Source organism: Kogia breviceps, chromosome 2 (assembly GCF_026419965.1).
Source record: "Kogia breviceps isolate mKogBre1 chromosome 2, mKogBre1 haplotype 1, whole genome shotgun sequence".
Taxonomy (NCBI): Eukaryota; Metazoa; Chordata; class Mammalia; order Artiodactyla; family Physeteridae; genus Kogia; species Kogia breviceps.
The window spans coordinates 28,504,801-28,532,506 of NC_081311.1; the positions used below are offsets into that span (position 1 = coordinate 28,504,801).

The 27,706-nt window shown below is 40.4% G+C and overlaps 1 protein-coding gene and 2 non-coding genes across 4 annotated transcripts; 2 read left to right on the forward strand and 1 right to left on the reverse strand.

Moving 5' to 3' along the window:
- The first annotated feature begins 1,984 nt into the window (after positions 1–1,984).
- On the forward strand, positions 1,985–27,390 carry CWF19L1 (CWF19 like cell cycle control factor 1). Of its 2 annotated transcripts, none has more exons than XM_059052926.2 (14): positions 1,985–2,117; positions 4,925–5,009; positions 6,217–6,295; positions 6,910–7,011; positions 8,429–8,643; positions 10,787–10,905; positions 13,184–13,268; positions 14,901–15,041; positions 15,980–16,094; positions 16,853–16,932; positions 21,643–21,852; positions 23,450–23,569; positions 24,016–24,113; positions 26,951–27,390. In XM_059052926.2, exons 1-14 carry the CDS (start codon positions 2,095–2,097, stop codon positions 27,093–27,095), a joined length of 1,617 nt encoding a protein of 538 aa, XP_058908909.1. In that variant the 5' UTR covers positions 1,985–2,094; the 3' UTR covers positions 27,096–27,390. The 2 variants fall into 2 exon arrangements, with proteins under 2 accessions (XP_058908909.1, XP_066880970.1); XM_067024869.1 differs by having other exon boundaries at positions 1,986–2,117; positions 6,233–6,295.
- Positions 23,110–23,257, forward strand: LOC131751726 (small nucleolar RNA SNORA12). The gene has a single exon (XR_009334289.1). It is a non-coding gene; the product is annotated as a small nucleolar RNA SNORA12 (small nucleolar RNA).
- LOC131751694 (small nucleolar RNA SNORA70) lies at positions 26,083–26,217 on the reverse strand. Its single transcript, XR_009334262.1, has one exon. It is a non-coding gene; the product is annotated as a small nucleolar RNA SNORA70 (small nucleolar RNA).
- Positions 27,391–27,706: the final 316 nt, after the last annotated feature.

Here is a 27,706-nt window from a genome sequence, read left to right on the forward strand (position 1 = left end):
GGCAGATAATTGCTTACATAGTCTTTGTATTTCTGTAGTCTTCCCTTTCATTCATAACTTTATTTATTTGAGTCCTAATTTCTTTTTGTCTTGGTTAGTCCAGCTAAAGTTTTGTCAATTTTGTTTATCTTTTCCAAACCAACTCTTAGTTTCATTATTCTCCATTTCTCTATTGCATTTATTTCTGCTCTAATTTTTTTTTTTTTTTTTTTTTTTTTTTTTGTGGTATGCGAGCCTCTCACTGTTGTGGACTCTCCCGCTGCGGAGTACAGGCTCCGGACGCACAGGCTCAGTGGCCATGGCTCACGGGTCCAGCCGCTCAGCGGCATGTGGGATCTTCCCAGACCGGGGCACGAACCCGTGTCCCCTGCATCGGCAGGTGGATTCTCAACCACTGCACCACCAGGGAAGCCTGATTTCTGCTCTAATTTTTATTATTTCCTGCCTTCTGCTAACCTTGGGCTTAGTTTGTTCTTTTTCTAGTTCCTTGAGGTGTAATGTTAGCTCCTTGAGGTTTATTTGAGGTATTTTTTCTTGATATAGGCATTTACGGCTGTAAACTTCCCTCTTAGAACTGCTTTTGCTATATCCATAAGTTTTGGTATGTTGTGTTTCCATTTTCATTTGTTTCATTTGATTTTCCTTTTGATCTCTTTTTGTCCATTTGTTCAAGAGTGTGTTATTTAATTTCCATGTTTTTGTGAATTTCCAATTTTTCTCCTATTACTGGCTTCTAGTTTCATGCCACTGTGCTTAGAAAAGATACTTGATATAATTTCTATCTTCTTGAATTTATTCAGACTTGTAGCCCAATACATGATCTATCTTGGAGAATGTTCCATGTGTGCTTGGGAAGAATGTGTTTTCTAAAGCCAGATTTCCTAGCATGCATACAAGGCCCCTATTTTATTCCTTTTTTCAATTTCATTCCCTGTTACTCTGACACTGTACACTGTATTGAGCTACCTTGAGCTACCTTAAATTCTAATGGATGAGTTTTTTTCCCATAAACTTTCTACTTTACAACAGACTTAGATTTGCTGGAAAGTTGCAAAGATAACACTGAGTTCCATATACCTCAATTTAGAAAAAAGATAACAGAATTCTATGGATGAGTTTTCATCTTAACTGAGGTTTCCTCTTCCTGAAATTATCACCTGCCCATGCTTGATAAACTTCTACTCTTCTTCAAGATTCCGTCTTGACCTCCACTGCTGGGCTGTGCTGTATTACCCCCAGAGCAGAAAAAATATCAATATGACAGCAATACAGAGGCATCAATATTTTGAGGCAATTAACTTGATTTTTCCCCAAAAGCATTGTAGAAGTTGTGAGGAAAATCAGAACTTTGTTGTTCTTCCTTAAACTTATTTTAAGTTTTAGTTAATTTTGAATTGCTTGGCTGCATTTGGTGAGTCTCCCATGCCCCTCAGTTGTCAGGGACTCTTCCATTTCCTTAAACACTGTTGTCTCCAACCAATAAGGCCTGAATTCTCCAAAAAACTCAATGTCATGAAAAACAAAACTAAAAGGTAGGTGGGCTATTGTAGATTGAAAGAGACTAGAGGGACTTCCTGGTTGTGCAGTGATTAAGACTCCGTGCTTCCACTTGCAGGGAGCGCGGGTCCCATACCTGGTAGGGGAACTAAGATCCCAGATGCCCTTGGTGTGGCCAAAATAAATGAAATAAAATAAAATCGTGTATTACAAATTTCCCATGCACTCTTTTTTTTAAAAAATATTTATTTATTTGGTCAGTCTTGCCCACGAGAGTTACATCATTAGGTTAGGGCCAACATCGTGCAGGGAGCTTTCTAGCAAGTCATTAATTTCAACTGCCCCCAAATAAAAAATTACAATCGCAGTGTTTTTCGTCCCTTGTTCCTTCTTCTCCACGCTCCTGGTTTCTTGATTCCTGCTCGAGGCAAAACCACCTGAGAGAGGCATCTGTCCCTCGGCGCTCTCCGTAGGTAACTGAGCTTTCATTGGCTGGGAGCGGTGATGTCTTATCGTAGTGCGGCCGCCTTTTCCGGAGGAGCGTGGGTTCGTTGTCCCTATTTTCCGTGGTCGTCCCAATCCAGGCTCTAAGGGCAGATGGCTCAGAAACCGCTGCGCCTGTGAGTGACCCTGAGTCCAAGCGCGCGCGCGCGCGCGCGCGTGTGTGTGTGTGTGTGTGAGAGAGATTGACCCTGAGTCTGAAGCATGTGTGTGTGACCCTGTGCGCGCGCGTGCTGTAGGGGGTTTTCTAAAGACAGAAAGGTGGGGGCGGAAGCCCGGCGGCTGCTGGTGAGCTTCGATCGAGTCTTTGCCTGGCCATTGCCGGCCTTCTGTTCCTGTCCGTTTTCGCTTCTGAAGAGGGGGATTCTTGGCGACACTCGCTGAGAGAGGAGGAAGCTCCTAGCGTCAGGCCTCCTCCATGTTAGGCTGTCTTGGTCTCTGACATCATTTCCTCTTCGTTTCTCCTCGCCGTATACTTACTAGCCAAAAATTGTAGGCATGAGGCCCTTTGATGGGCTCTGGGCAGTGGTAGACAGGAGAGAGAGACAGGGCCTTTGCTCTGGCACGCTTTTTGAGGGGATGGTGAAGAGAGGACTTCAATCCATTCATCCGTTCATTCAACAATATTGATTGAACAATTGCAGTGCGCCGGGCACTGTGTTAGGCGTTGCACAGATGGAGTTCCTGCCCTAATGGATCTTACAGTTTAGGGAAACGTATATTAATCAAAGAATCCAGATAAATGTTGAATTACGGTCCTGATAAATGTCAGGAGGAAAAGGTTCACGGTTCTGGGAGGGTGGATAGGGTATTTGGTTTAATGTGAGGAATCAAGGTAGTGAGGATTGAGCCTTGATTAATAGTTTTGTCTTTATCCTAAAAAAGTCACTGGATCAGTGGAATGTTTAAGAACGCCTTGGCATGATCAAATTTTTATTTTGGAAAGCGATTCTGGTTGCAATGTGAGAAAAAATTATAGCCAAAGTAGAAAACAGGATTAGATAGCTTAAAGGCAGAGAAGAAGTGCGGGGATTCAAGGTTTATTAAGGAGAGGACATCAACAGGGTTTGGAGGTGGTTTGGTTATGAATGAGAAGGTGTCAGCATTGTCCCAGTCCTAGATTTCTTTCTTCAGTGGGATAGGAAACACTGGAAGAGGGTCCAGATGAGGAGATGATGAACTTTGAGGTGTCTTATGATGTACAAACTGGACAGTGGCTCTCCCCAAAACAGAGATAATTCCATGTGACAACTGCTATGAGAGAGGAAGTGCAGGATCCTGTGGGATCCAGGAATTGGTGAGTGATAGGGACTGGAGGGCTTCCTAGAAGAGGTGGTGCTCAGAAGGTAAGTGAAAGTGATAATAATTTATTACAGAGATTGCTCTGAAAAGCTATATGGGTTTCTGAAGTTTTGAGAAGAGAACTTTCCGAGCAGTCAGGAAGGCTTTAGAGATGTGATAGGCCTTGAAGGATGGGAAAATTTTAGACTCAAGATGGGTAGTGTGGGACTGTTAGGAGAAATAACTACCCCAAGGGAATGGCAGAGACAGAGAGTGATCAGATCAACAGTAGGGAAGGTTTCTGTTATGGAAACTTGGAGAAAGCATTGGGAAGAGAGATCAGGGACTTGTGGAAAGCTGTGGTTCCTCAGGCAGTGGAGTTGTCTTAATGTTTTTGAGGAAAGAACATTAAACTGCTGACTTTATGTAGGGTGGACAGGAAGAAGGGAGGGTATTAGAGGAAATTCAGTATATTCTCTGCATTGTATGCAATACCAGATTCACTGTATTTCTCTCTGATTCTGCCTCTGCATAAAATACAGGACTCTCAGTTGCTCAACCTTGTAATTATCCTCCATTCCTACTTCTCCACTCCAATTTGTGTTCAAGTCTTCAGAATTCTAAATTTCTCATCTGTTTCTGTTCTCCCCATCTTCATTTGACATTGCCCTCTTTGCTGGTATTTTTGCTTATAGTCACTTGTGTCTCCAGACCATCTTTCACTCTGTTACTAAAATGATCTTTCTGAAACAGATATGATCGTTTCACTACCCCCATTTTCACTACCTTGAAAATGTTCAGTGGTATGGACAGTAAAGCACACCAGAAAGACATACTGACAAAACAAGAACTATAATATTTCAAGATGAATTAAAAGACATTAAGAACATGATATGAGAAGTGGAAAAACCATGTAAATCAAAAGTATAAAAACTCAGAAACGAGATTATAGAACAAGTTACCTCACAACTTAGGGTCAGTCTGCCTTACAAACCTCAGGTCTTGCCAATTTCTATCTCTCTACCCCATAACACTTTACACATACCTCCTATTATTGCCCTTTTTCATATAAATTTATAACTGTCAGCGTATCTCCCCTTCCCTGATTGTGTACTCTTTGAGGCTTGAACTGAGTCTCCCTCTTCTTTATGCTCCTAACGTGTCCTTAGCATAGTACTTGGCATGCTGCGCTTAGCCAGCATGTTGTAGATGTCCTGAGCGTGTTTGTTGAATGGATGAATGAAGCCCTGTGCTAAGATAGTGGTAGTGGAAACGAAAAGGACAAGATGACTGTGAAAGATATTTGTAAAAAGGAATTGAGGAGATGATGACTGGATGGGGGATTTTTGAGTCTTGGTAACCAAGTTGGCAATAGACTCAGCCACAAAACTTGGCAAGTGAGAATAAGCTGGTTCAATTTTGGAGGAAATGATAAGCTAAATTTTAGATATGGTGAAGTTATTGGTGACACCTTTAGGTGGAGCTGCCCAGTGGTCATTAATAGTTCACATGCAGTGAACCTCTCAGGTAACCTCAGAGAGACTGGATCACGTATCTCCCTAATCCAGGAAGACTAGTGTATACCAAACCTGGCAGGCCTATTTGTGTGTCCTGCATTGCCTTAACATTTATGTCTTGTTTGCAGCTTGGCGTGTGGAGATGTTGAAGGAAAGTTTGATGTTTTATTCAATAGAGTTCGAGCAATTCAGAAGAAAAGTGGAAACTTTGATGTAAGATGTTTCTTTTTACTGCATTTAATTTGACTGTTGTAATCAAACATAGTAAAATAAAGTTTGGGCTCCTTTATACATTTCTCAGTCGAATACATACTCTCCTTTTTTGTTAGACTGAGTTCCTTTTTTTTTTTAATGTATACAAATTTATTTATTTATTTTTGGCTACACTGGGTCTTCCTTGCTGCACACAGGCTTTCTCTAGTTGCAGTGAGTGGGGGCTACTCTTTTCTGCGGTACGCGGCCTTCTCATTGCTGTGGCCTCTGTTGTTGCGGAGCATGGGCTCTAGGTACGCGGGCTTCAGTACTTGTGGCATGTGGGCTCAGTAGTTGTGGCTTGCGGGCTCTAGAGCGCAGGCTTAGTAGTTGTGGCGCATGGGCTTAGTTGCTCCGCAGCATGTGGGATCTTCCTGGACCAGGGCTCGAACCTGTGTCCCCTGCATTGGCAGGCAAATTCTTAACCACTGTGTCACCAGGGAAGTCTGAATTCCTTTTCTGAGCATGGGAATTTAGTAGCTGAAAAGTGGTGTGGGAAGGGAGATGTGTTTACTGTAGACCCTTCTATACTTCTTTGAATTTGAATTTTTTTACTTTATTACTGTATGCAATACTGAAAACAGACTACCAGAACCTTCCTAAGTGTCTCTGACCCTGGATTTGGGAAGCACAGATCTATTTCATGGGTATATGGTATGAGTGAAGTCAGATAGCATATGTGAAAATGCTTCACAAACTAAAGAGCCCTGTGTAATTATGTGTTGTTGCCAGCTAGACTGTACATTTTTAGAGTACAGAAGAGTATTCTAGATACGGGGATAATTTTTTCATTGGGTTAAAGGTTGAGTAAGACAACAAGCAGGAAATGTGTCCTTTATGCCCTGTATCTCTCAGGGTATCTAATATTGTTTTGTATTTTGAAGAGAGATTGTTTAAGGTTGATTTCTCCGTTTTTCCCTGACCCTCTTGTCAAGGAGACAAGAGCTTGTATTTGACATCCAGGGAGCCAAAATTTAGTAATTTATAGAATCAGTAACTACTACAATTGTTGTAAAAGAATTATGTTTAGAAATTCTGTAAATTGATTAAGGAAAAAACTGAGATCATTAAATAGGATAATTAGCTCGATAACGTTATTATCAATTAATTATGTACTATTTGATATTATTAAAAAATCTCATATATCTGTTTAAAAAACTCATTTTAGCTGCTGTTGTGTGTAGGAAATTTCTTTGGCTCCACTCCAGATGCGGAATGGGAGGAATATAAAACTGGCATCAAGAAAGGTACAGAACTTATTTTTAACATACGATTTCTAATAAAGTTTCAAGGCTACATGGTTCTTGCCTAGTTGTTTTTCACACGTTAGTGATTGAAGAGTTTGCCTTTGAGTTCTGCATTGACCTGGGAAGAATGCCTATGTACCTAAATGTTCACATTTTGAATTTGGTTGGATTTAGTTCCAGAAAAAGAATTCTCTTCTCAGTAGGAAGGAATTGAATAATGCAACCATATGTGTTCTTTTTTTCCCCCCTGGTTTCAGTGTTTTTTATTAAGCTCTTTGGGGTCTGTGTTTTCCTAACTATACATTGACCATCCTCTCTAAGATGTTACTTCATCAGCCTAGTGATACCGTTTAATAGTCAAGCCACAGGGTTGGTTGTAGGATGTCCTATGTGGTGACCATGTTCCATGTATAGGATTGCAGACTCTTTTTGACCATGCCATGTGGCTTGTGGGATCTTAGTTCCCAGGCCAGTGATCAAACCCGTGCCAGGGAATTCCCTAGGTTTTCAGACTCTTTACTTTTGCTACGAGTGTTTTTCCACTGGGGAAACAGTTCTCAGGTTCCAAAGCAGATCTGGTAACTAGCTGGTGTCATGTCTGTTTCTCTCACTAGCTCCTATTCAGACATACGTGCTGGGTGCCAATAACCAGGAAACAGTAAAACATTTCCAAGATGTTGATGGGTGTGAATTAGCTGAAAACATTACTTATCTGGGTAAGTTGATATCTTGTGTGTTTGTAATGAACATAATGTGTCCCAGGAATTAGCCTCCCAGGAAATTTGTGGCTGGATTCATCTGCCATTACTGCCTGAGAGAATGGGGATCAGAGGTTTTTTTTTTTCCTAAAGTCAGTGTCTATACCTTTAAGACTATGTCATTTCTCCTATGTTGTCTCCCACCTCTCCCCAATCTCCTTGTACTTTCACAACCCAATATATACTCTTTCAGCCAACTAGAGGAATAAACTATTTGACTACAGTGTTTGAAGTACTTCAGGTATAAATTGTGTTAAAAAAACTGTATGTGGCCTCACCATATAACATTGCTAGATGTATACAGCTTGTTTGTTAATTGGACTCCTAATTTGCTATAGCTCTAGGTTTCCCTGAGGTTTTGAAAAGCTCAAGTTTTTAGTGCTGATCCTTGGGTTTTTCACTGCTTTTGTCCTTTTTCTGATTCCAGGTCCACTCTTCAATTCCAGGTTAAAATTGTTCCTCCACAACCCCCTGAAACTCTTAGTGGTTCTTTCAGTGTCCGGCTGTTGTAAAAAGCACTGTCAACTTTTGCTTTTCTTCTCCACCTGCTCCCCTCCCGCCACCACTACTGCTTCTTGGATCATTCAACTCATTTTTTTCTAAAATGGCTCAACTGGTCTTCACATTTCCTCTCTCTTGGTCTCTCATTTCTTTAGAAAGCTTCTACGTTTCCTTTGCTATAAACGTTATTTTTATAGTTTTTTTTATTAGTATGTGTGTTCCTTTTTTACTTTATTATTGTTAGTCAATATGTGTGTTCCTTTATTAGTTAGTATATGTGTTCCTTTATGAGTTAGTATGTGGAAAGAGCCATTTGAGAAGAAGAGACTCACTAGATGAAAGGGAAGCGAAAATTGATGGAACAAGGTTTTGGCGGCAACAAGAAGGAAAGGGAATCAAGGGCACAAGCTGTGAATAAATTTAGAAGATGGCAGAGTCTCTTAATTTTTCCCAAGTAATTGCTTTTTCCAAATGTTTTCCTTCATTTGGAAGCTTCTGCCTTCATGAAGAGTACATTTATTCTAGACTACAGCTTACTCACAGCTGCAATTATATTTTTTTCTTCTCAGTGCCTCTCCCTGTATCCAGGTGTCTAGATTTCTTTCAGTCCCTTTGGAGTCTCTAGAAGGCAGAAAGCCTTTTTCTTAATCAGTGCTTCCTAGGTTTTTTCATTTGCAAGGCACCTGGGGCAATCAGACTGGGGGGTCCAGCAGCCTTCGCATAAGGACTGCTCTTCCCGAACAGGAATACTGTGGTAGCCACCCAACATTGAGACCTAGGAGCCGGAAGTGGGGCATGGGGGAAAGATTCATCACCAGAGTGACATTTCATTCAGCAGTTTGACTAAAACTTGTCCATTTTTCTTTGAACCCAGGTCGTAAAGGTGTCTTCACTGGAAGCTCGGGGCTGCAGATTGTGTACCTCAGTGGGACAGAGTCCTTAAATGAACCTGTCCCAGGTTACAGTTTTAGTCCCAAGGATGTGTTTTCTCTGAGAACAATGCTGTGGTCAACATCCCAGTTCAAGGGTGTTGATATCTTGCTCACGTCCCCGTGGCCCAAGTATGTGGGGAACTTTGGGAATTCTTCTGTGAGTAGTGTTTGTTCAGTTGGAATTTCTAAAAGCAAATTGCAGTGGCTTAATTTGAGCTTTTTTGCTCTTTATGTGACTATTTCAGCTCTTAGTTCCTTTCAGTAGAAATCTTTTGTGAATTTTTCGGGATACTTAAAGCCTTATTGGCTGACCAAAGCAAAAGTTGATCTTAACGAAAGCATGATTCACTGAAGAGAGAATGCTAAAGTCTTACTTTTTTTTTTTTTTTTTTTTTTGTGGTACGCGGGCTTCTCACTGTTGTGGCCTCTCCCGTTGCGGAGCACAGGCTCCGGACGCTCAGGCTCAGCGGCCATGGCTCACGGGCCTAGCCGCTCTGCGGCGTGTGGGATCCTCCCAGACCAGGGCACGAACCTGTGTCCCCTGCATTGGCAGGCAGACTCTCAACCACCGCGCCACCAGGGAAGCCCTAAAGTCTTACTTATAAATGAATTTTTTAAAAAAATTATATTCTCTGCTTCAAGTACCGTTTCTCAAGCTTCTTCTTAAGAAGTTTTGAGGGGTCACTAATTTTCAGTGAAAAGATTTATAGCTAGTGGCAGCTCTGCAGCTTTATTTCCCCCTTTCCATTCCAGATTATATCTTTTTGGCTATCAGCATATTTTTAAAGGGTGGAATCATCATGGGATTGAGGATAGTGATCTGAAGTTGGGAAACAATATATTGAAAACTGAGTACTTTTTTAATGGGAAAGCTTTAATGTTGGAATGTATTGGAGCGTGCCATGGCGTTCGATCTAAATATTTTTGTAGGAAGAGGATGTACACCAGGTTGGGAGCTACCTTGGTGGAAATCAGCCTAAGGAAGACCTTGAAAGGTTGTATGTGAGAGCAGAAAGCATCAGCTGAGCTTCAGTGAAGGAAAATGTAAGAATGCATTTAGGGACAAATATCAATTCCTAGATGTAGAGTTATCAGAGATGATCCAGGAAAGGGCCTTGTAGACCACTCTGCCAACTTTAACATAATGTGTGCATGACTAAAAAGGCCACCAAAATACCAGGCATTGTCAGGATTTTGAAGGGAGAAGGGACAACACTTTCTTCCCCTTCCACAAACCTATGGTTATTCTTCCACTAGTATACAAGAGGCAGTGCTGGTTGCAGCGTAGAGAAGATACAGCAGAACTAGGGAAGATCCAGAGAAAGACTACGAAAGTGATGATGGGAGAAAGACACGTGATACTCTATAAGGAAGAATGAAGAGCAGTGCTAAACAAGTTTACAATTTTTGATTAAAGTAGATTTTGATGAAAGTTTATAAGTAATCATACAAGATATTTACAGGGGAGAAAACAGTTTATCTCACTAGTCCCTAAGGTACTGCAACTAACCTCAAGGCCAGTTCCCTGCCCTTCAGTAGACACCCGAAGGAGGCAAGCATAAGACAAAAGGAAGGTTTTGCTTTACTTAGTGGAAAATTAACTCTGGTAATTTCTTTACTTCCAATGAATACCTTCTCTTAGAATGAAGTTCATAAATAATGTTATGGATGAGAGAGCACATAATTTATTGTTAATGGAAGCTCTGGGAACAAGCCTAACTTTTGACAGACTTTGTATTACAAACTGTGACAAGGGCATGGCTGTGCCCTTCCACAAGCCACAGCTTCCTTGACTGAAGCAAAATAAAGGATTGTATGCTTATGTGATGAAGTCCTGGAATGTTCTATGGCAAATAGTCTATGGATCCTAGGGGCCCTGAAAGCTAGCTTTTAATTTTGATCTTCTGCAATGACTATAACTGTCTGCATTGTCAGAACTACAGGAGCACAGTGAAGCAAATTATAGATGTACTGTCTGTGGGCTCCAGAGAGAGTGCTTATTTTCCAAAAAAAGATTGTAATAAACCTTGTTTTGGGTATTAGTATGGAGGAGTTACCTTTCCTCCCTTAACCACTGGCTTCCAACAACTGTTCCTATTTCTGCACTTGTAATAGCCCAGTTCCCCTGATGCGTTGAGAGTTCTCTGATTTGCCATAAGTATGGAATTCATGACGCAAATCCTACTGCCCACATTGTAGCCACATAAATATTCCAAAGACATTTCAAAGTGTCTTGTTATATCTCTGCATTTCATGATAACTCTTAGGTCTGTTATGATGACTAAGTTTCTATTTACTAGGGAGAAGTGGATACCAAAAAATGTGGCTCTGCTTTGATCTCCAGTCTTGCCACAGGCTTGAAACCAAGATATCATTTTGCTGCATTGGAAAAGACTTATTATGAGAGGCTTCCATATCGGTGAGTAGCATTTCATTCTTTTTGGTTTTTTGAAGAATTTGCCTGGATTTTCAGTGTAAATTTCTCATGTTCATTTCAGCCATATAATATCTTGGTTTCTTTTAGTTACTCGGACATGAAATGAGTGACTCTCAAATCATTCCACTTCTCTGAGTTTGGTTTCCCAATTTGAAATACAAGGGATTGGATGATACTGTATCATCCAATGTATCATTTAAAGCCCCTTAAAGGTTTGAGGGTCTGACATAACAATGCTGTTTAATTATCATAGCTTGATGTACAGTAAGTTCTGTTTCGATCAGGTTAAATGGTTACTCCTTGTATAGTCTTAAACTCAGGATAATCACCTTAGAAGTATTTCAATTTAAGAATCAAGAACTTGTATCAATTTTTGCTTTCTCTCTTTTCAGTATAGCTTGGAATGGAGTTTTTAAAGGATGTATTACAGAGACAATAAAACCAGTGTTTTATAAGTAATAGAGCTAAGTAAAGTTAACTCTGAAAGATCTTCACTTTAAAGGCATGGGTAATCCCTAAAATGATTTATAAAAACCTTTTTTTAAATATACAAAAGCAATATATGTGTTGTTGAAAGTTCAAAAAATATAGGTGAGCAAAAAGAAGACTATAACCTGCCCTTTCCCTATAATCCCACAGCCTAAGACGTAAGCATAGGTACTACAGATTTTTCTTTTATATCTCCGTATATGCATTCAGAAAAACCTCTTGTTCTCTGAAACCATGCACTAAAAACAGAAAGGTTATAGGAATAAGCCACTCAAAACTTTTAAGGATCCGAATATACATTTCTCTGAAGAACATAAACCAGTGACCAATAGGCACATGAAAAGATGCTCACGCATCCTTAGCCATTAGGGTAATCCAAATCAAAACCAATGAGATACCATTTCTCACCCCACTAGGATGGCTATAATCAAAAAGACAAATAATAAGTGCTGATGAGGATGTGGAGCGATTGAAGCCCTCATACATTGCTGGTGGGAATGTAAAATGGTACAGCTGCTTTGCAAAAATATTTGGCATTTCCCTACCATACGACCCAGCAATTCCACTCCTATTCCAAGTGAAATGTAAACATAGGTTCACAAAAAACTTGTATTTAAATGATTATAACAGCATTATTCATAATCGCCAAAATGAAGAAATGACCTAAATATCCATCACCTGATGAATGGGTAAATAAACAGTGGTATATCCATATGATGGAATGTTATTCAGTAAGAAAAAGGCATGGAGTACTGATATAAGCTACATGTGTGAACCTTGAAAAGATTATTCTGAATAAAAGAAGCCAGACACAAAATACCATATATTACATGATTCCATTTATCTGTAGTGTCCAGAAATAGGCAAATCCATAGAGATAAAAAGTAGATTAGTGGTTGCCAGGAGCTAGTTGGAGGGAAATGGGGAGTGACTGTTAATAGATACAGGGTTTCCTTTTTTAGATGATGAAAATGTTCTAAAATTAGATAGTGGTAGTGGCTTAGTATATGTGAATATGCTAAAAACTGGTGAATTGTATGGTATTTGAATTAGATCTTAATAAAGCTGTTAAAAAAAACAACAACAAAAAACCCTGTACAACTTTTTAACCAGAGCTGTAACAAAAACCCATAACTATCATAATAAAAATACTGGCATTTTTTTTCTAGGAAACATAGACACTCATGTATTTTTATATTTTTCCTAAGAGAATGAAATCATGCTCTGTATTACCATTTGAAGCATTTTTTTTCCACTTAAAACTCATTTCTCTTTGTTTTTCATTATTATAGTTTTTTACTGCACAAAAGAAGAGAGAATAGTATAATGATCCCTCCTGAACCCATAACCTACTTCAGCAATTATCAACATTTTGCCAATTTTCTGACTCTTTTAAAGCCAAATTTAGAGTTTTTTGTACTTTTCAAATACGTGATCTCATTTTTGTCCTAACAGCAGCTCTAGAAAGTAGGGGTGATTATTCTACTAGATGGACAGGTAACATCTGAGATGTTACTGGTGGTGATGTAGTGATAGACTTAGGACCTGTGCTTTTTTCATGGCCCCATGGAGTCTACATATTTCATAATTGCAGATCAAAAGTAAAGTTTGTTGGTGGGAATTCCCTGGCAGTCCAGTGGTTAGGAGTCAGCCTTTTCACTGCTGGGTTCAATCCGTGGTCAGGGAACTAAGATCCCGCAAGCCTCGAGGTGCAGCCAAAAAAAAAAAAGGTAGTTTGTTGGTAACCTATTATCTTTCCAATATATTATAGAAACCACATCATTCTGCAGGAACGTGCACAGCACGCCACCAGGTTCATAGCTCTGGCAAATGTTGGAAATCCAGAAAAGAAAAAGGTAAATTTTGAGTATTTGGTGTTTGGTTAATATTCATTGTCTGCCTGATAAATGTTCCTCTTGCCCAGTTTAGCATTCAGATCTTCTCTTCTACCCAGCTGCGATGTCCCAGTACTTCAGTGATTTTACTCTTTATAATAATATGGTAATGAAAGGTCAGGTTTCCTTGGGTCCTTTGTAGGAGATTTTAGAGAAGGGTTTTGCCTATTTTGGAAAATAGGCCCAGTGGAACAAAGGCAAACTTTCCAATGAATGATGTCTTTCTTCCCACATCCATGTGGTCGTCTCTATGGGTATTTTTCATGAGTTTGACCTCAGATGGTACGCTTGCTTTGCTTCTTTTAGCAACTTCATTTAGCAGAAATAATAAAATCTTCCCAAGGATTTACCTAAGCTCTCGTTGGCTTTGGGAATCTTAGTGATACCTGGAATCTGTCTTTATACTGGAAAACAGTGTAGGTGAATGAAAGAGGGTATACCAGAAAAGTATATTGTTCTTCTCACTTCCCTGAGAGCATTTCTGATTCTGTAGGGCCAAAAGCAGGATATTGTGGATTGGAATAGCTAAAGATCAGAACAGTCAGTCACGTGGGAAAGTAAATAAATTATCTGAAGATTATCCTACTATAATATGCCATAAGCAATGTACATGCAAAAGATAAACAAATACCTATTTTGTTTTTTCCATAATGTCTTAAACTTTTAGGCCCAGTGCATTCTTAGCAAGTTTAGATTTGGAATTTTTTTAACTTCCTTCCTTCCTTTCTTCCTTTTTTAATAATTAAACTGCCCTTTCAAGACTGAGCATCACTCACAGTATTTTAGTCTATTGCTTTACTTTCAGGGACATGTTAGCCTCAACCCTAAGCAATGCATACTTCACTCAAAGAATATGCACATTTTAAAATTTGGCAAGTATTAGTAAATTCATTTCAAAATTTTGTTCCCGTTTACACCCCTAGCAGCAGTGTATGAGTCTGTTTTCTCAGTGGGTAGTGTCAAATTTTTATTAACATTTTTTGCCATTCTGATAGAAGAAGGTTGTGTATCATTGTTAATTAGTTGTATTTCCCTGATCAGTAGTGAGGTTAAGCATCTATTCATATCTCACATAAAATTTTCAGTGTCTGTGCCATTAGTCCATGGTTTTAGATACTTATGTGAGTATTTATTTCTTTGCTACCAATCCCTAAGAATCTATCAGCATATACAGCAGAAATTGTATAAAATCAGAGGGAAGCACTAAGTTGTCCAATTTAGTTTTCATTAGAAAAAAAGAAGGGCAATGCAGTGACTATGGACAAAGTGCACAAAGATAAAGGACTCAGAGACAGAAGCAGTTTGTCTTCAAGGGTTATGGAGCCAAGTCCCTCTGGGCCTTGCAGCGATGGTTGTTTTGTGTAAGGGCTGGGCTTTGATTAGTTGCTTGTTACTTCATCAGCCCTTGGTTTGCCCCTGCAGAGATCACTGCAATGACATTGCTGTGGCTTCTCTGAACCACAGATGGGCTGGTGGCTGCTCTTTAATCTTACTCAGTTTCTGAAGCTTTATGTGAAATTTTATAATAAAATAGGTGGATTACATTTGCATAAACAGTATTTCCCTTAATATTATGTTGTTCTTCTCCCAAAGTATCTTTATGCATTCAGTATTGTTCCTCTGAAACTAATGGATGTAGCAGAACTGGTAAAACAGCCTCCAGATGTCACGGAAAACCCTTACAGGAAGTCTGTGAAGGAAGCATCCATAGGAAAGCAAATTCCTGCCCCTGAGGTATGTTCTGACTGAGAGGTGGCATTTTCTCTGCAGGATTGCCCACTACAGGTGTCCTTTTCCTGGTTATAGTTTAATTCATAAGGCAAGTTTAATCCCTCGAATCTAAATCTTTTTTTTTTTCCTTTGGGAAATCATGCTGGTGATTAGAAAGCCTTAGTAGATTTCCAGTAAGCTCAATGTGTTTTTTGTTTTGTTTTTGTTTGTTTGTTTAATTATAGTTTGGGGTCAACAGTTTCATATTTTTAGTCTTTCCGTTGTCTAAACTCGGTTCATATGTTGGGGTTACACATGTAAAGTCTTTCCTTGTCTAAAGTTAATTCTCTGTTCTTAAATTTTCAGGCAAGGATCCAACTGCTTGGTAGCAATGTAATTTGTGATTTTATAATGAGTGGTATAGGTGAATAAGATTTACCCTGAAGAAATTTCTTAATAGCAGACTTTTCTGAAATTCATTTTCCCTTCACTAAAGCAAGGAATGTCAAGTTTCCTTACTAGTATGCATGGTCTGCTTTCTCACACTTCTTTTTCTTATCTTTTTAATTAAAACTCAGAATTGCTTGATCTGTGAAATTGTAAGACTGCACCATGGCCCTACTGAGAGAGAAAGGGAAGGGAATGTGGGTGGGTTCATGCTATTCTGTTTTAGGCAAGAATTGCTATATAACTTGCATTTTAATTCACTTTTCCAAAGGGATAAATTTGGTGATAGCTTGGGTAAGTGTTGAGAGGTATGACTGAGAGTCCAGGCATCAGGATTGGGAAAATTATTTTTTTTCTCTAGAATAGGCAGAAAGGGGAGGGAGGAAAGACATGACACGGCAGGAACATTCCCTTGTATGTGGATGGTTGGCTACTTGTCTAAAGGTTAGTTTAGTTGGCTACTTGTCTAAAGGTTAGTTTAATAACATTTACTCTTCTACCTTTGGCTGTTCCAGGAAGATTCAGCCTGTCAGTTTTTCTTTGATTTAAATGAAAAGCAGGGAAGGAAGCGTTCATCTACAGGCAGAGATAGCAAGTCTTCTCCTCACCCAAAGCAGCCTCGCAAACTTCGTAAGTACCTTGGTTCCAGAGGTCTCTTATGTGAGCAATAACTGTTATTTTGGGTCTTGTTTGGGAAGCAGCATTGCTAAGAGAACCTCTTCTGGCAGAAGAAGATTGTATATTGAGTCATTAGGACCAATAAGAAAAATAAAAGAATGCAAAGGTGGCCTGACTTTGAGGCTGTCTGAGGCTATTCCTGTCAGAACTATGGAAAAAATTCCTTTCCGTCATGTCTGTAAACGTAAGGTTAAGAGCCTACAAAACCAGTATGGGTTTATAAAATAATGGAATAATCAAACTGGTAGAAAAGACTTACAGCTATTACACTGAGATCCTCTTTCTCCACCCCCTTGTTTCAAAGATGAAGAGGCTGACTTCGGGAGGGTACACGTACTCCCAGGGTCATGTGGATAGCTGGTGGCATGACTAGAACTAGAATTGGGGCTCCAGACACCCAGTTGAATGTTCTCTCATTGCAGTTAGTTGCCAATTACATGCTACTTTAGTCAATATATGGTTATCACATGGATCACCTACCTGTGGATTGGTTACAAATTCAAAGCTTTTAATAGAGGTTTAGTTTCATTGATAATGGTGATGGGGGCAGGGGTCATAGTGGGAGCACAGCAGACCCAGTCCGTTGTGGCAGTACCATGTACATATCAGTGTTTGCAGGATACAAAGATCAGACAAGGCTGAATTCTGTAGGGTGGTTATGTGCTGGAGTGCTTGGCCCATGGTAACATTTGTCTTTCTTCCACATGAAGCTCAGCCTCCAGGACCCTGCTGGTTTTGCCTTGCCAGCCCTGAAGTGGAAAAGCATTTGGTGGTCAGCATTGGCACACATGTGAGTTACTTCCGTGAACCTTTTACAGAGGAGACACCTGTTTGTTTTCTGTTAACTTTATTGAGTCATAATTTACATATCATAAAATTTACCTCCTTTAAGTGTGCAATTCAGTGATTTTTAGTTAATTCACCGAATTGTACAGCCATCACATGATACAGTTTTAGAACATGTTCATCACTCCAATAAGATTCCTCCTGCCCATTTACAGTTAGTCTCCAGACCCACCCACGGCCCCAGGCAACCACTAGTCTTTTTTGTCTTCATTTCTGTCTGGGCATTTCATATAAGTGGAATCATACAGTGTCTTTGTGTCTGGCTTCTTTTACTTAGCATAATGTTCTTGATGCTCATTCCTGTTGTAGCATGTGTCAGTTTTCTATTCCTTCTGTTCAAATAGTATTCTGTTGTATGGATAGACTGCATTTTGTCTATTAATTCATCAGTTGATGGACATTTGAGTTGTTTCCACTTTATGGCTATTAATGAACATTTGCATACATGTCTTTGTGTGAACATATGTTTTCATTTCTCTTGGATAGACACCTAAGGAGTGGAATTGCTTGTAATTTTATGTTTAACTTTTTAAGATACTGCCAAACTATTTTTCAAAATGGCTACACCATCTTGTTTTCCCACCAGCAATGTATGAGGGTTCCTGTTTTTCCACATCCTTGCCAACATTTGTTATTTTCTGTCTTTTTGACTAGAGCAACTATAGCAATTCTCCTGTGGTTTAGTAGAGCCAGTTTCACAAGATTGCTCCTTCTCTCCCTCCTCTCTGACAAATAGGTATGGCTCTCCTAGGGTGATGTTTTTATGTAATTCTTGAACTTTATATGTTTTTATTTCATACTACTTGGGGGTGATGAGTTGCTTTTTTGAATTACTATTTAAAACAAGGATTTTCTTTTTTTTTTAAATTAATTTATTTTTGGCTGTGTTGGGTCTTTGTTGCTGTGCACGGGCTTTCTCTAGTTGAGGTGAGTGGGGGCTACTCTTTGTTGTGGTACATGGGCTTCTCATTGCTGTGGCTTCTCTTGTTGCGTAGCACGGGCTCTAGGTGCGTGGGCTCAGTAGTTGTGGCTCATGGGCTCCAGAGCCACAGGCTCAGTAGTTGTGGCACACGGGCTTAGTTGTTCCTTGGCACGTGGGATCTTCCTGGACCAGGGCTCGAACCCGTGTCCCTTTCATTGGCAGGCGGATTCTTAACCACTGTGCCACCAGAGGGGTAGAAACACAAGGATTTTCCTTGTCCCCAAAAGGGAGTCTTCTGTTGCCTTTACACTCATATTTGGCTAAAAATGTTGATATTCTTTTTTATATCTTCAGATTTAAAAACTTGAGTTTATTAATTTTTATTTGTGATAATTATGCAATGTTGGGAGCTGATTTACACTGATTATATAAAAGACTAAAGTGATAAATTCTCAGTGTTGCCTAGTAGTAGGGGATATAGCTTCCTAATGATGGGAATACCCACATCCACATTCCTGGTATGGGTATCTGGGAACCCAAGATAATAATTACAAGATTGCTTGGTAAGCACTGAATCAGACTATGAGAACTGGATGATTTTGAGAAGGATTTTATTCAGGCTGTGGAAAGTTCTGATGAACTATATGTGTCTCACAGTAAAGTCATTCTATTTCAGATTTCCCCAGATACTTTTCCTTGGGCAGGGCTTGATTAGGTATTAAATAATATTAGTTTTTGACCCTCATTCCTCTGGGATTCATATAGACCATTATCCTTCTTTTTCATTCATTTAGAATGAAAGAAGCTTAATTTTCAGGGTTACATTTGTACCCTAGTCACCCATGACTAGAATTGGCTATTTCCCAAGGCTCCTGAGGAAAATATTTACAAGTCATTTCTTAGTGTGTGATGCTTCTGTGGACAGATACTTTCATCCATTTTTCATTGATTTATTCTAATTTTGTTTCCTGGGGATGACCTTTTCCTCAGCTTATCCTGACAGTGAGGGCCCTTTTCTGTGGCCTTCTGTAGACTGACTAGCATCTGTGTCATCTTACACTCTAAGTCACATCCCTCTCCTGCCATTATTGTTTGACTGAAGAGTCCCAGTCATTTACATTGAATTTTTATGTCTTGCTTATTGTCACACTCCTGTCTCTAGGGGGAGCATAAATGGGGTCAAGGCCTGTGACACAGTTGGGCCATATGAACTCTTCAGTGGGAAGAGAAGCAAACTTGAAGAACTCTTTTTATAGGAGTACCCTTTTTGGATTAACTCTCTTGGATCTTGGTTTCCTCCTTGGATTAGTGTATGCTATCCTTCTCTCCCATATAGTATGGTATGGGAGAAGGCTTCAGACTGCTGTCTGCTTAGGAAACGCCAGTAGGTTCAGAATGCCATGCAGGGTACAAGAGATTTGGAATGGGTGACTTAGCTCCGTGCTGCTCTGGGCCTCCAGGAGAGATGGCCTTTCCTTTCCATTTACTGTACCTTTCTATTGCCTAGGGTATCTGACTTAGGGTCTGAGCCTAGGGGATTATCAGGAAACCTGTTTGCTTCTCATCTTGACCAAAAGCTAGAGGGGCAAAAAGTATCTCAGATTTTGATTGTGGCCCAACCCAGCACCCCAAGTAGGAGGTCACACGATGATTTTAGCTTAGAGCCTACCTAGTAATCAAGTTTACACTTACTTGCGCTGTCCTTTGTTGTTAGAAACCTCTTGGGAACCTCTGGTGACCTGTGGGTGTCTGGCACAGGGCTTGGAGTCCCCTCTGTAGCCACTCCTCTTGATCTCCTTTCATTAATTTTTTCCCCTGGCTTTTTCTCTGTCTTTGCCATGCCTTCCTCAAGGAATATACATAGAACTATGCTAATGGCCCATGGCTATAAATTGGTAAAAGCAGGTGCGGGCTGCTAAGAGTCCAGAATAACTATTGCAAAATCCATGCATTTGCCTATGGGAGAAATATTCATTCAGGTCCTACTTATACATTTGAGATAAAATTAGAGATAATTCAAGTATAGAACAGATTACAAGTTGAGAGTTTGAAAAGAAGGGAAGGGATCGGCCAAGTGTGGAAACTATTCACAAGAACTAGAAGGTACTGCCTTGGGGGGTGCTATTTCGTCTAGACTAGAAACTTCAGTAGCTTTAGTGCACATCACAGTACAAAAACTGCTGTTTATGGCAGTGACCCACTGACATAAAGGAAAGGCTAGAAAACTCAGGCTTCTAGAGAAACCTTTTAAAACAAACACAATCAAAATGGTTATTTTAAAAAATTTTTAAATGTTTTAGCACATATGAGGTTTTGATGAACTTTAGTCATCTGGGATATTAACTCTATAGATGTGTTCAGTCTTCTGTGCCAAGGAGATCAAGGATGATCATGCTTTAGTTTGTTTCTGATACTTATCCTGTCATTCTATTGGGCTTTCTCAGTGTAGATGAAAAATAAATGACCCCTTCCTTCAGCCTTAACTTTGAACCCACCACACTAAAAGTATACTTTGGATTGTTTTTCTAAAGCTCCAGTACCTTCATTTGCCTGCGTTGATATTCACTGGCCCTTTTTCTACTCACTCAGTGTCTTCCCTTCAAAGAATGTCTGAGTGGTAGAGCAGTCTTGTGTGTTTGGGTTTTGACAGAAATATTTTTAGTTGTTGTTTAGCTGCCGGAAGCCATTGTTGGGAACTACAGGTTTTTTGGATGTCCCTGAGTTTGAGGTTTCTTCTTCTTCCTTCCCTATTAGGTTATGTTTGCTCTCGTTTTTTTTTTTTTTTGCGATACACGGGCCTCTCACTGTTGTGGCCTCTCCCATTGCAGAGCACAGGCTCTGGACGCACAGGGTCAGCGACCATGGCTCACGGGCCCAGCCGCTTCGCGGCATGTGGGATCTTCCTTGACCGGGGCCCGAACCCGTGTCCCCTGCATTGGCAGGCGGATTCTCAACCACTGCGCCACCAGGGAAGCCCTGTTTGCTTTCATTTTGTAGAGGTTAGTCAACAGCTTAAGGCTGTAGGGACACTGGATGCTAATCACGTCATCTTCGCCTTTTTTGTGAGCCTAAAAGGTGTATTTAGGGGTGAGATTGGGTGAGGGACACTGGATGCTAATCACGTCATCTTCACCTTTTTCGTGAGCCTAAAAGGTGTATTTAGGGGTGAGATTGGGTGTCACTGCAGGGAAAGTGGTTCATTTGAAGTCAGAAGTGGTACGTTTCTGTGGCTGGGGGTGATAATAAACTGAAAAATTGCTTTCAAGTTCGGAACCTGGGAGGAAAAACCAACCGTTTGTTCCAGTCTCCTTCAGCTCTGGTGTGTTTGTAGCCAAAAGCCAGTCTGTGTGCTGCTCGTTGGCTCCCAGTTCATTTGATAGTTGCATAGAAATTTGTTGACATCTCGGAACTCCCTGGCAGTCCAGTGGTTAGGAGTCCATACTTTGACTGGCAAGGGTGCGGGTTCAATCCCTGATCAGGGAACTAAGATCCCACAAGCCATGCAGCCAGAACAAAAGAAATTTGTTGCATCTAATCTCATTCTTCAGCAGGTGCTTGACAACATTGTTGTTATAACCTCTAAAATTAGATTTTTTTAAGAGGAGAATTTCTACTGAGAGCCTCTTGAGCACTTTTCCCACACCCTTGGGCTCACGCTCTGTAGAGGCTTTTCTCCCTGAAGAATCACACATGCAGTGTTGATGTCTCAACTTCTGTGTGCTTCCTCTTCAGTGCTACCTTGCCCTGGCCAAAGGAGGCTTATCTGATGACCACGTCCTCATCCTGCCCATTGGACACTACCAGTCAGTGGTGGAGCTTTCAGCAGAGGTGGTGGAAGAGGTGGAGCAGTATAAGGCTACATTGAGGCGCTTCTTTAAGAGTCAAGGCAAACGATGTATTCTATTTGAGAGAAATTATAAGAGCCATCACCTCCAGCTACAGGTAGGTGGTGTCTGCCCAAGAACTTGGAAGGGCTGTATGGGGACCTGGATATTGATAAATATTTAAATAATTTTAATTTTTTTGAAGTATAGTTGATTTACAATATTGTGTTAGTTTCAGGCATACGGCAAAGTGATTCAGTTATATATATATATATATATATATATTTTTTAAGATTATTTTCTATTATAGGTTACTACAAGATATTGACTATAATTCCCTGTGCTATACAGTAAATCCTTGTTGGTTATCTATTTTATGTATAGTAGTTTGTATCTGTTAATTTCATACTCCTAATTTATTCTTCCTCCCCTCCCTTTCCCCTTTGATAACCATAAGTTTGTTTTCTATGTCTGTGAGTCTGTTTCTGTTTAGTATATAGAGTCATTTTTTTTTTTTCAGATTCCACGTATCAGTGATGTCATATAATATTTGTCTTTCTTTGTCTGACTTACTTCACTAAGTATGATATTCTCTAGGTTTATCTCTCTGTGTTGTTGTAAATGGCAATAGTTCATTATTTTTTTGTAGCTGAGTAATATTCCATTGTATATATATATATATATATATATATATACCATATCTTCTTAAGTCAATCGTCTGTTGACGGGCACTTGGGTTGTAGTGTAAATTGGTGCAGCTGCTATGGAAAACAGTATGGAGGTTCCTCAAAAAACTAAAAATAGAGCTATCTATGATCCAGCACTCCCTCTGCTGGACATATAACCAGAAAAGATGAAAACTAATTCTAAAAGATACATGCACGCCAGTGTTCATAGCAGCACTATTTACAATAGCCAAGACATGGATACAACCCAAGTGCCCATCAACAAATAATGTTAATTTTAATACTTAATTTTAATTAATATTTAAGTGTTTGATTCTAATATAAGGTTAAGTATTTAAATAGTTGATTTCATATTTAAAATATTTAATATGAATTTTCATATTAATATTTAAATAATATTCATTTAAAAGGTTAAAGAGCTTCTGGTGATAAGTCCAGAGATTTTACAGGGACGTGCATGGCAGTACAAGTGAATAGCACAGATAGTAAGTGCCTTGTTGAGAAAAGGAATGGGTAGTCGAGGACGGTTCCAAGAAAGGTGTGGGCCTTGATAGATAGAGTTTGGAAGAGAGTGGGTATTTTGTGTGAAGCTCAGCATGAGTGGCAGCTCGGAGGTAGGAAATAGTCTCAGATCCTGCCTGGGGCTAGCAGCTCAGAAATTCAGAGACTGTTATGGAAAATTTGATTGTCGTTGTGGTAGTTTTCTTTCTGGCACATTTGTTAAGTTTTCAAGTGGGCCTGACTCTGCCACATATATTATATAGGAGCTGGCAAAGGCTTAATGACAAAGAGCTCTCTTTCTAGCCTTTCCCACATCACAGATGGGCTCCCACATGTGGCAGGCAAGCTCATAAGTTTAAGTCCTTACAGACAGGCTGACATAGACCTGTCTGGCCTGAGGAGAATCTCTGCTGAGGGGTGTTTCTCCACCCCTGTGATGGATTTGCTACGTCTCAGGGACTGTGCAGGAGGCATGACCTCTCTGAGACCTGCGTGAAGAATTTCTCCTGCTCCTCCCCCCCACCCCAGGTCATTCCTGTGCCACTCAGCCGCTGCGCTACTGATGACATTAAAGATGCCTTCATTACTCAGGCACAGGAGCAACAGATAGAGCTGTTGGAAATCCCAGAGCACTCAGACATCAAGCAGGTAAGACAGGAGGGGAAGGTCATATTCCAGGAGAAGTAAAGACCTGGTTTCTGACGTGTTGAGCCTGAGGTACTCAAAGGTGTTTAAAAAATGTTAAATAGGCAGGTGACAATTTGGTACTAGAGCATGGGGTATTGATTAGACTAGAGATGAAGATGGTATTACATCAATGCCTTAATGCTTTCCTGGGAAGAGCAAGAAATTAGAAATTTCCTAAGGCAGGAACTTAGGAAGGTAGGTGCTACTGGGAGGATCTTTGTAATATCTGCCAGTTTGGCTTTAAACTCTAGTTCCACTAAGTGGCTTCGGATTTATATCTGCTCGCATCCTTTTTCTTGTGCTTCTAAGCTGAATTCTTTGCCAAATTAAAGCTTTTAAGAGATGGGCTGGGATTTTTGACTTTTAAAGCACGATTGCATGTCCTCATATGACTCTGTTTACTTTAGATTGCACAGCCAGGAGCAGCATATTTTTATGTTGAACTTGACACGGGAGAGAAACTTTTCCACAGAATTAAAAAGAATTTTCCTTTGCAGTTTGGAAGGTTTGTACATTTTTCTTATTTTAAATGTATTTTCACTAGACCTACTCTGAACAAATGGTGATGAGTGGCCAGTGGCTGCATGGCCAGTTGAGTAAAAAGCCAAACAAGGAACAGTCCTTGCCCCAAGGAACCAATAGTCTTAGGACAAGTCAGATGTTTACATATATGACAATAATTCAGTGCAGAATGTGAAAAGTACCATTAACAAAGTTTTGAGGAACAGTGTACTTTAGAAATTCAGAGAAGGGAGAGCCCATTTCTGCTTCGTGGAAGGCATCATGAAAGGGCTGAAGTTGAACCTGAGAGATAGATTTAGAGGGTAAGCTTTGGCATGTGGGCATTCTAGCCCAAGGGAGGAAAATGCTACTATTAATTGAACATGTGCTCTGTGCCAGACACTGTGCCAAGAACTTTTGCCTCATTTAATCTTCCGAACTCTGCAAGGTAAGTACTGTCATCCCAATTTACTAGTATGAAGAATGAGGCTCTGGAGGAGTGCCAGTAGAATTTTCCATGATGATGGACATGTTTTATAAAAGTACACTGTCCTATACAGTAATCACCAGCCACATTACTAGTGACTACTGAGCACTTGAAATGTGGCTAATGTGACTGAGGAACTCAATTTTTAATTTAATTAGGATTAAATTTAAATATGTCAGGCTAGTGGCTTCTACAGACAGCATGGCTCTAGAGTGGTTAGGTAGCTTGTCCATGGTCACACAGTGACCTGGCCTGCTGGACCCCAAAGATGTAAGGTCTTAACTCATCACTCTGTAGTGTCCTAAAGGTCTGGATGAGGCTTCATTTTTGCTCCTCATATCATGGAGAACATGACTGTAGAACTGTACAGGGAGTTGTATAAATTAGGCAGAGAATGAAGGCAGGAATTTGTTGGCAAGAAGAGAGAGTATGGAGGGGAGTTGAAAATGTGCGGGACAGGTTATCTGATGCTGGTGTCTGTGATTTGCAGTGGTTTTTTCCCTAGTTAGAACTGAGCTTTGAGTCAACCTTGAACCCTTTCTGGACCAATTTGGAAAGCCTCCAGGAGATTGCCACCATTGGATAAGTCCAGTAAACGTAGTTGTCTACATTTTCAAAAAGATAATAAACGAGAAGAAATGTGTTAGAAACTTCAAACATCTGACATTATCTTTGTGTTATTGATTCAGCAACAGACACAGGTGTGGACACTGATGACACAGGCATAAAAGCTCACAAAGGATAGAGTCTCTGAATGATTTTATGCTCTTGGTAGTTGGTTGTATTTTCAACATTGAGTATATTTCACAATAGTAACTTACATAGCATTTTACAGTTAATGAAATACTTGAAAAGACATATTTTTTTTCCTGCTGCACAAGAAGGGTGGTTCTGTCTTCATTTTACAGATGAAGAGGTAGACTGATGGTCTGCCCAGAGAACTAGAACTTGAGCCTTAGGTCCTTTGACTTTTAGAAGACTCATGTGATTTGTTTTCAGCCTTTCTATTTACTGTAGCTTCAAAGGGGAAAATGAACCATACAAATGTACAAATAGCATTCTTTTCTTTTTTTTGACAAGAAAGGATTTATTGGTGGGCACGAGTAAGGAGGGGACAGCGCCTAGGCTCTCGCGATTGCAGGGCCTGCCATGTGTCCAGGGGCCACCATTAGGGATGTATTTGACCTCACAGCCATCCGGGATGAGCCGCTTTTCTGCCACCATGTTTTCAGATTCATTTAAACTTAGTTAAAGTCCCACTTCTTGGAGACGTGGATCTTCTGGCAGCCAGGGAACTTGAACTTCGCCCTGCGGAGGGCCTCAATCACATGTTCCTTGTTCTGCAGGAACAGTTGTGGATGGACATTATTACTTGGCCAATGTGGAAACTAGCCACTGTGCCCTGGGACTTTGCCAAGGCACTGTGCATACCTGTCTGGAGCCTAGATCGGGGACAGCATGCCAGTCATGAATGTCCACTGGAAAGAGCTGTCTCCAGGGTCCCTTAGGGCAACCCATAGAGGCAACAGGCTGCATACACTACTAAGAAGGCTGCTGTTTGCAGTCATTGCACACCAGGGCCCCATGGGGAAGAGAGCACAGTCAGCTTAATTGGCTGCAAAGGAGTTATTTCTAATATATCAAAATAAGTAAATGTATAAAGCAGTGGCATTTAGAAGGTAGCTTGTGTATGTGGTGGTTTTGTTGACATTGAGCCTGTGCTGTTGTGCCTATGTAGGCCTGAGTGCACTAGAAAGAAAGGCAGAAAGTCAGAGTGGGGTATGAGACTAGGTGCCTGACTTTTCACCTCAGCAAACTAATGGCCCGAGGTGACAAAACTAGAGTTTAAGGCAGGATGTAATTACAGCTAGTTTGGTGCTTTGATTATGTTGTCTCCATACATCAGAAAACCCTTATTTTGCATTTCATGGGCAAGGAAATCAAGGCACAGTGATGAAGTAATCTGTTCAAGTCACAGACAGCTGGTGGCAGAGCTAGGAATGGAATCCAGTCCCTGATATTTCTGATATCAGGGGCTGCCCTCTTTCTACTGTGCCATGTTGCTTCTCTAGGTACCAGTAATGTAGTTCCAAGTTGTTCAGAGAAGTAAATGGAATTTGAGGGGCTAGAAGAGCTAAGACCTGAGCTGGTCACTTATAACAGGCATGACTTTGATAGATAGAATGGCAGAGGGGGCTCTCAGGGAAGAGAAAATGGTATGAGCAAAGTCAGAGAAATTTGCATACCTTCTCTGGGTGATGCTGAGTGGAGCTTTCTGGCTGGAGAGGAATCAGAGGAAGAGTGGGTTTTGGACTGATACTGTCCATTTTGACTTCTTTGTGCTTTTTCTTCAGGGAGGTCCTGGCTAGTGAAGCTATCCTTAATATTCCTGACAAGTCTGACTGGAGGCAGTGTCAGATCAGCAAGGAAGAGGAGGAGACCCTGGCTCATCGCTTCCGGAAAGACTTTGAGCCCTTTGACTTCACTCTGGATGACTGAGCAAAGGGAAAAGCACTTTATGAACTTCACAGGATGTAATGGCAGCCTGTTTTTTTGAGAAACAACAGTCTCCCATGGGGACTGTTTCCCTGCCTCTTTTTTGTGTATTCCCATGGAACCTGCCTGCAGCAAGAGGCCTAAGATTGAATATTTTTTAGAAAAAGTCACATTCTAGGATGAAGATCTTATGTTAAAGGCATGTCTGTCATCAAACTCCAAGTACAGCTTGTGTTTATCAACATTTTCAAAAATATTTAAACTATCATATAAAATCCAAATGCTTTTCATGGCTGGGAAGTGTCTTGTGTTCATGTTACCTATAACCATTGAAATGAAGTAGTGTGTGTGTATAGTAGGAGGGGCCAGGGCTTTAGGCCCAGGTGTTATCCCAGGATCTCACAGGTGGCTTCTCACTGAGCAGCCCAGGATGGAGAAGGCCTTTGCCATTTTTCTCTTATAGCAGTCATCTTACTGATATAGAAGAGCTCATTCGGCCCTTCAGCAAATACTTAACTTCTATGTGCCAGGCATTTTTCAGGCTCCAGAAGTATAGCCATGTCCCAACACGATCCCTGTTTGTCCAGAATTTACAGTCTAATTGGGAAGAGGAG

Bases quoted from the DNA above. Each gene is read 5' to 3' on its own strand.
- CWF19L1 (XM_059052926.2), top strand. From the start codon at position 2,095: ATGGCTCAGAAACCGCTGCGCCT. The intron at 8,644-10,786 runs GTGAGTAGTGTT...TCTATTTACTAG, and splicing joins GGAACTTTGGGAATTCTTCT to GGAGAAGTGGATACCAAAAA. The intron at 15,042-15,979 runs GTATGTTCTGAC...TGGCTGTTCCAG, and splicing joins AGCAAATTCCTGCCCCTGAG to GAAGATTCAGCCTGTCAGTT.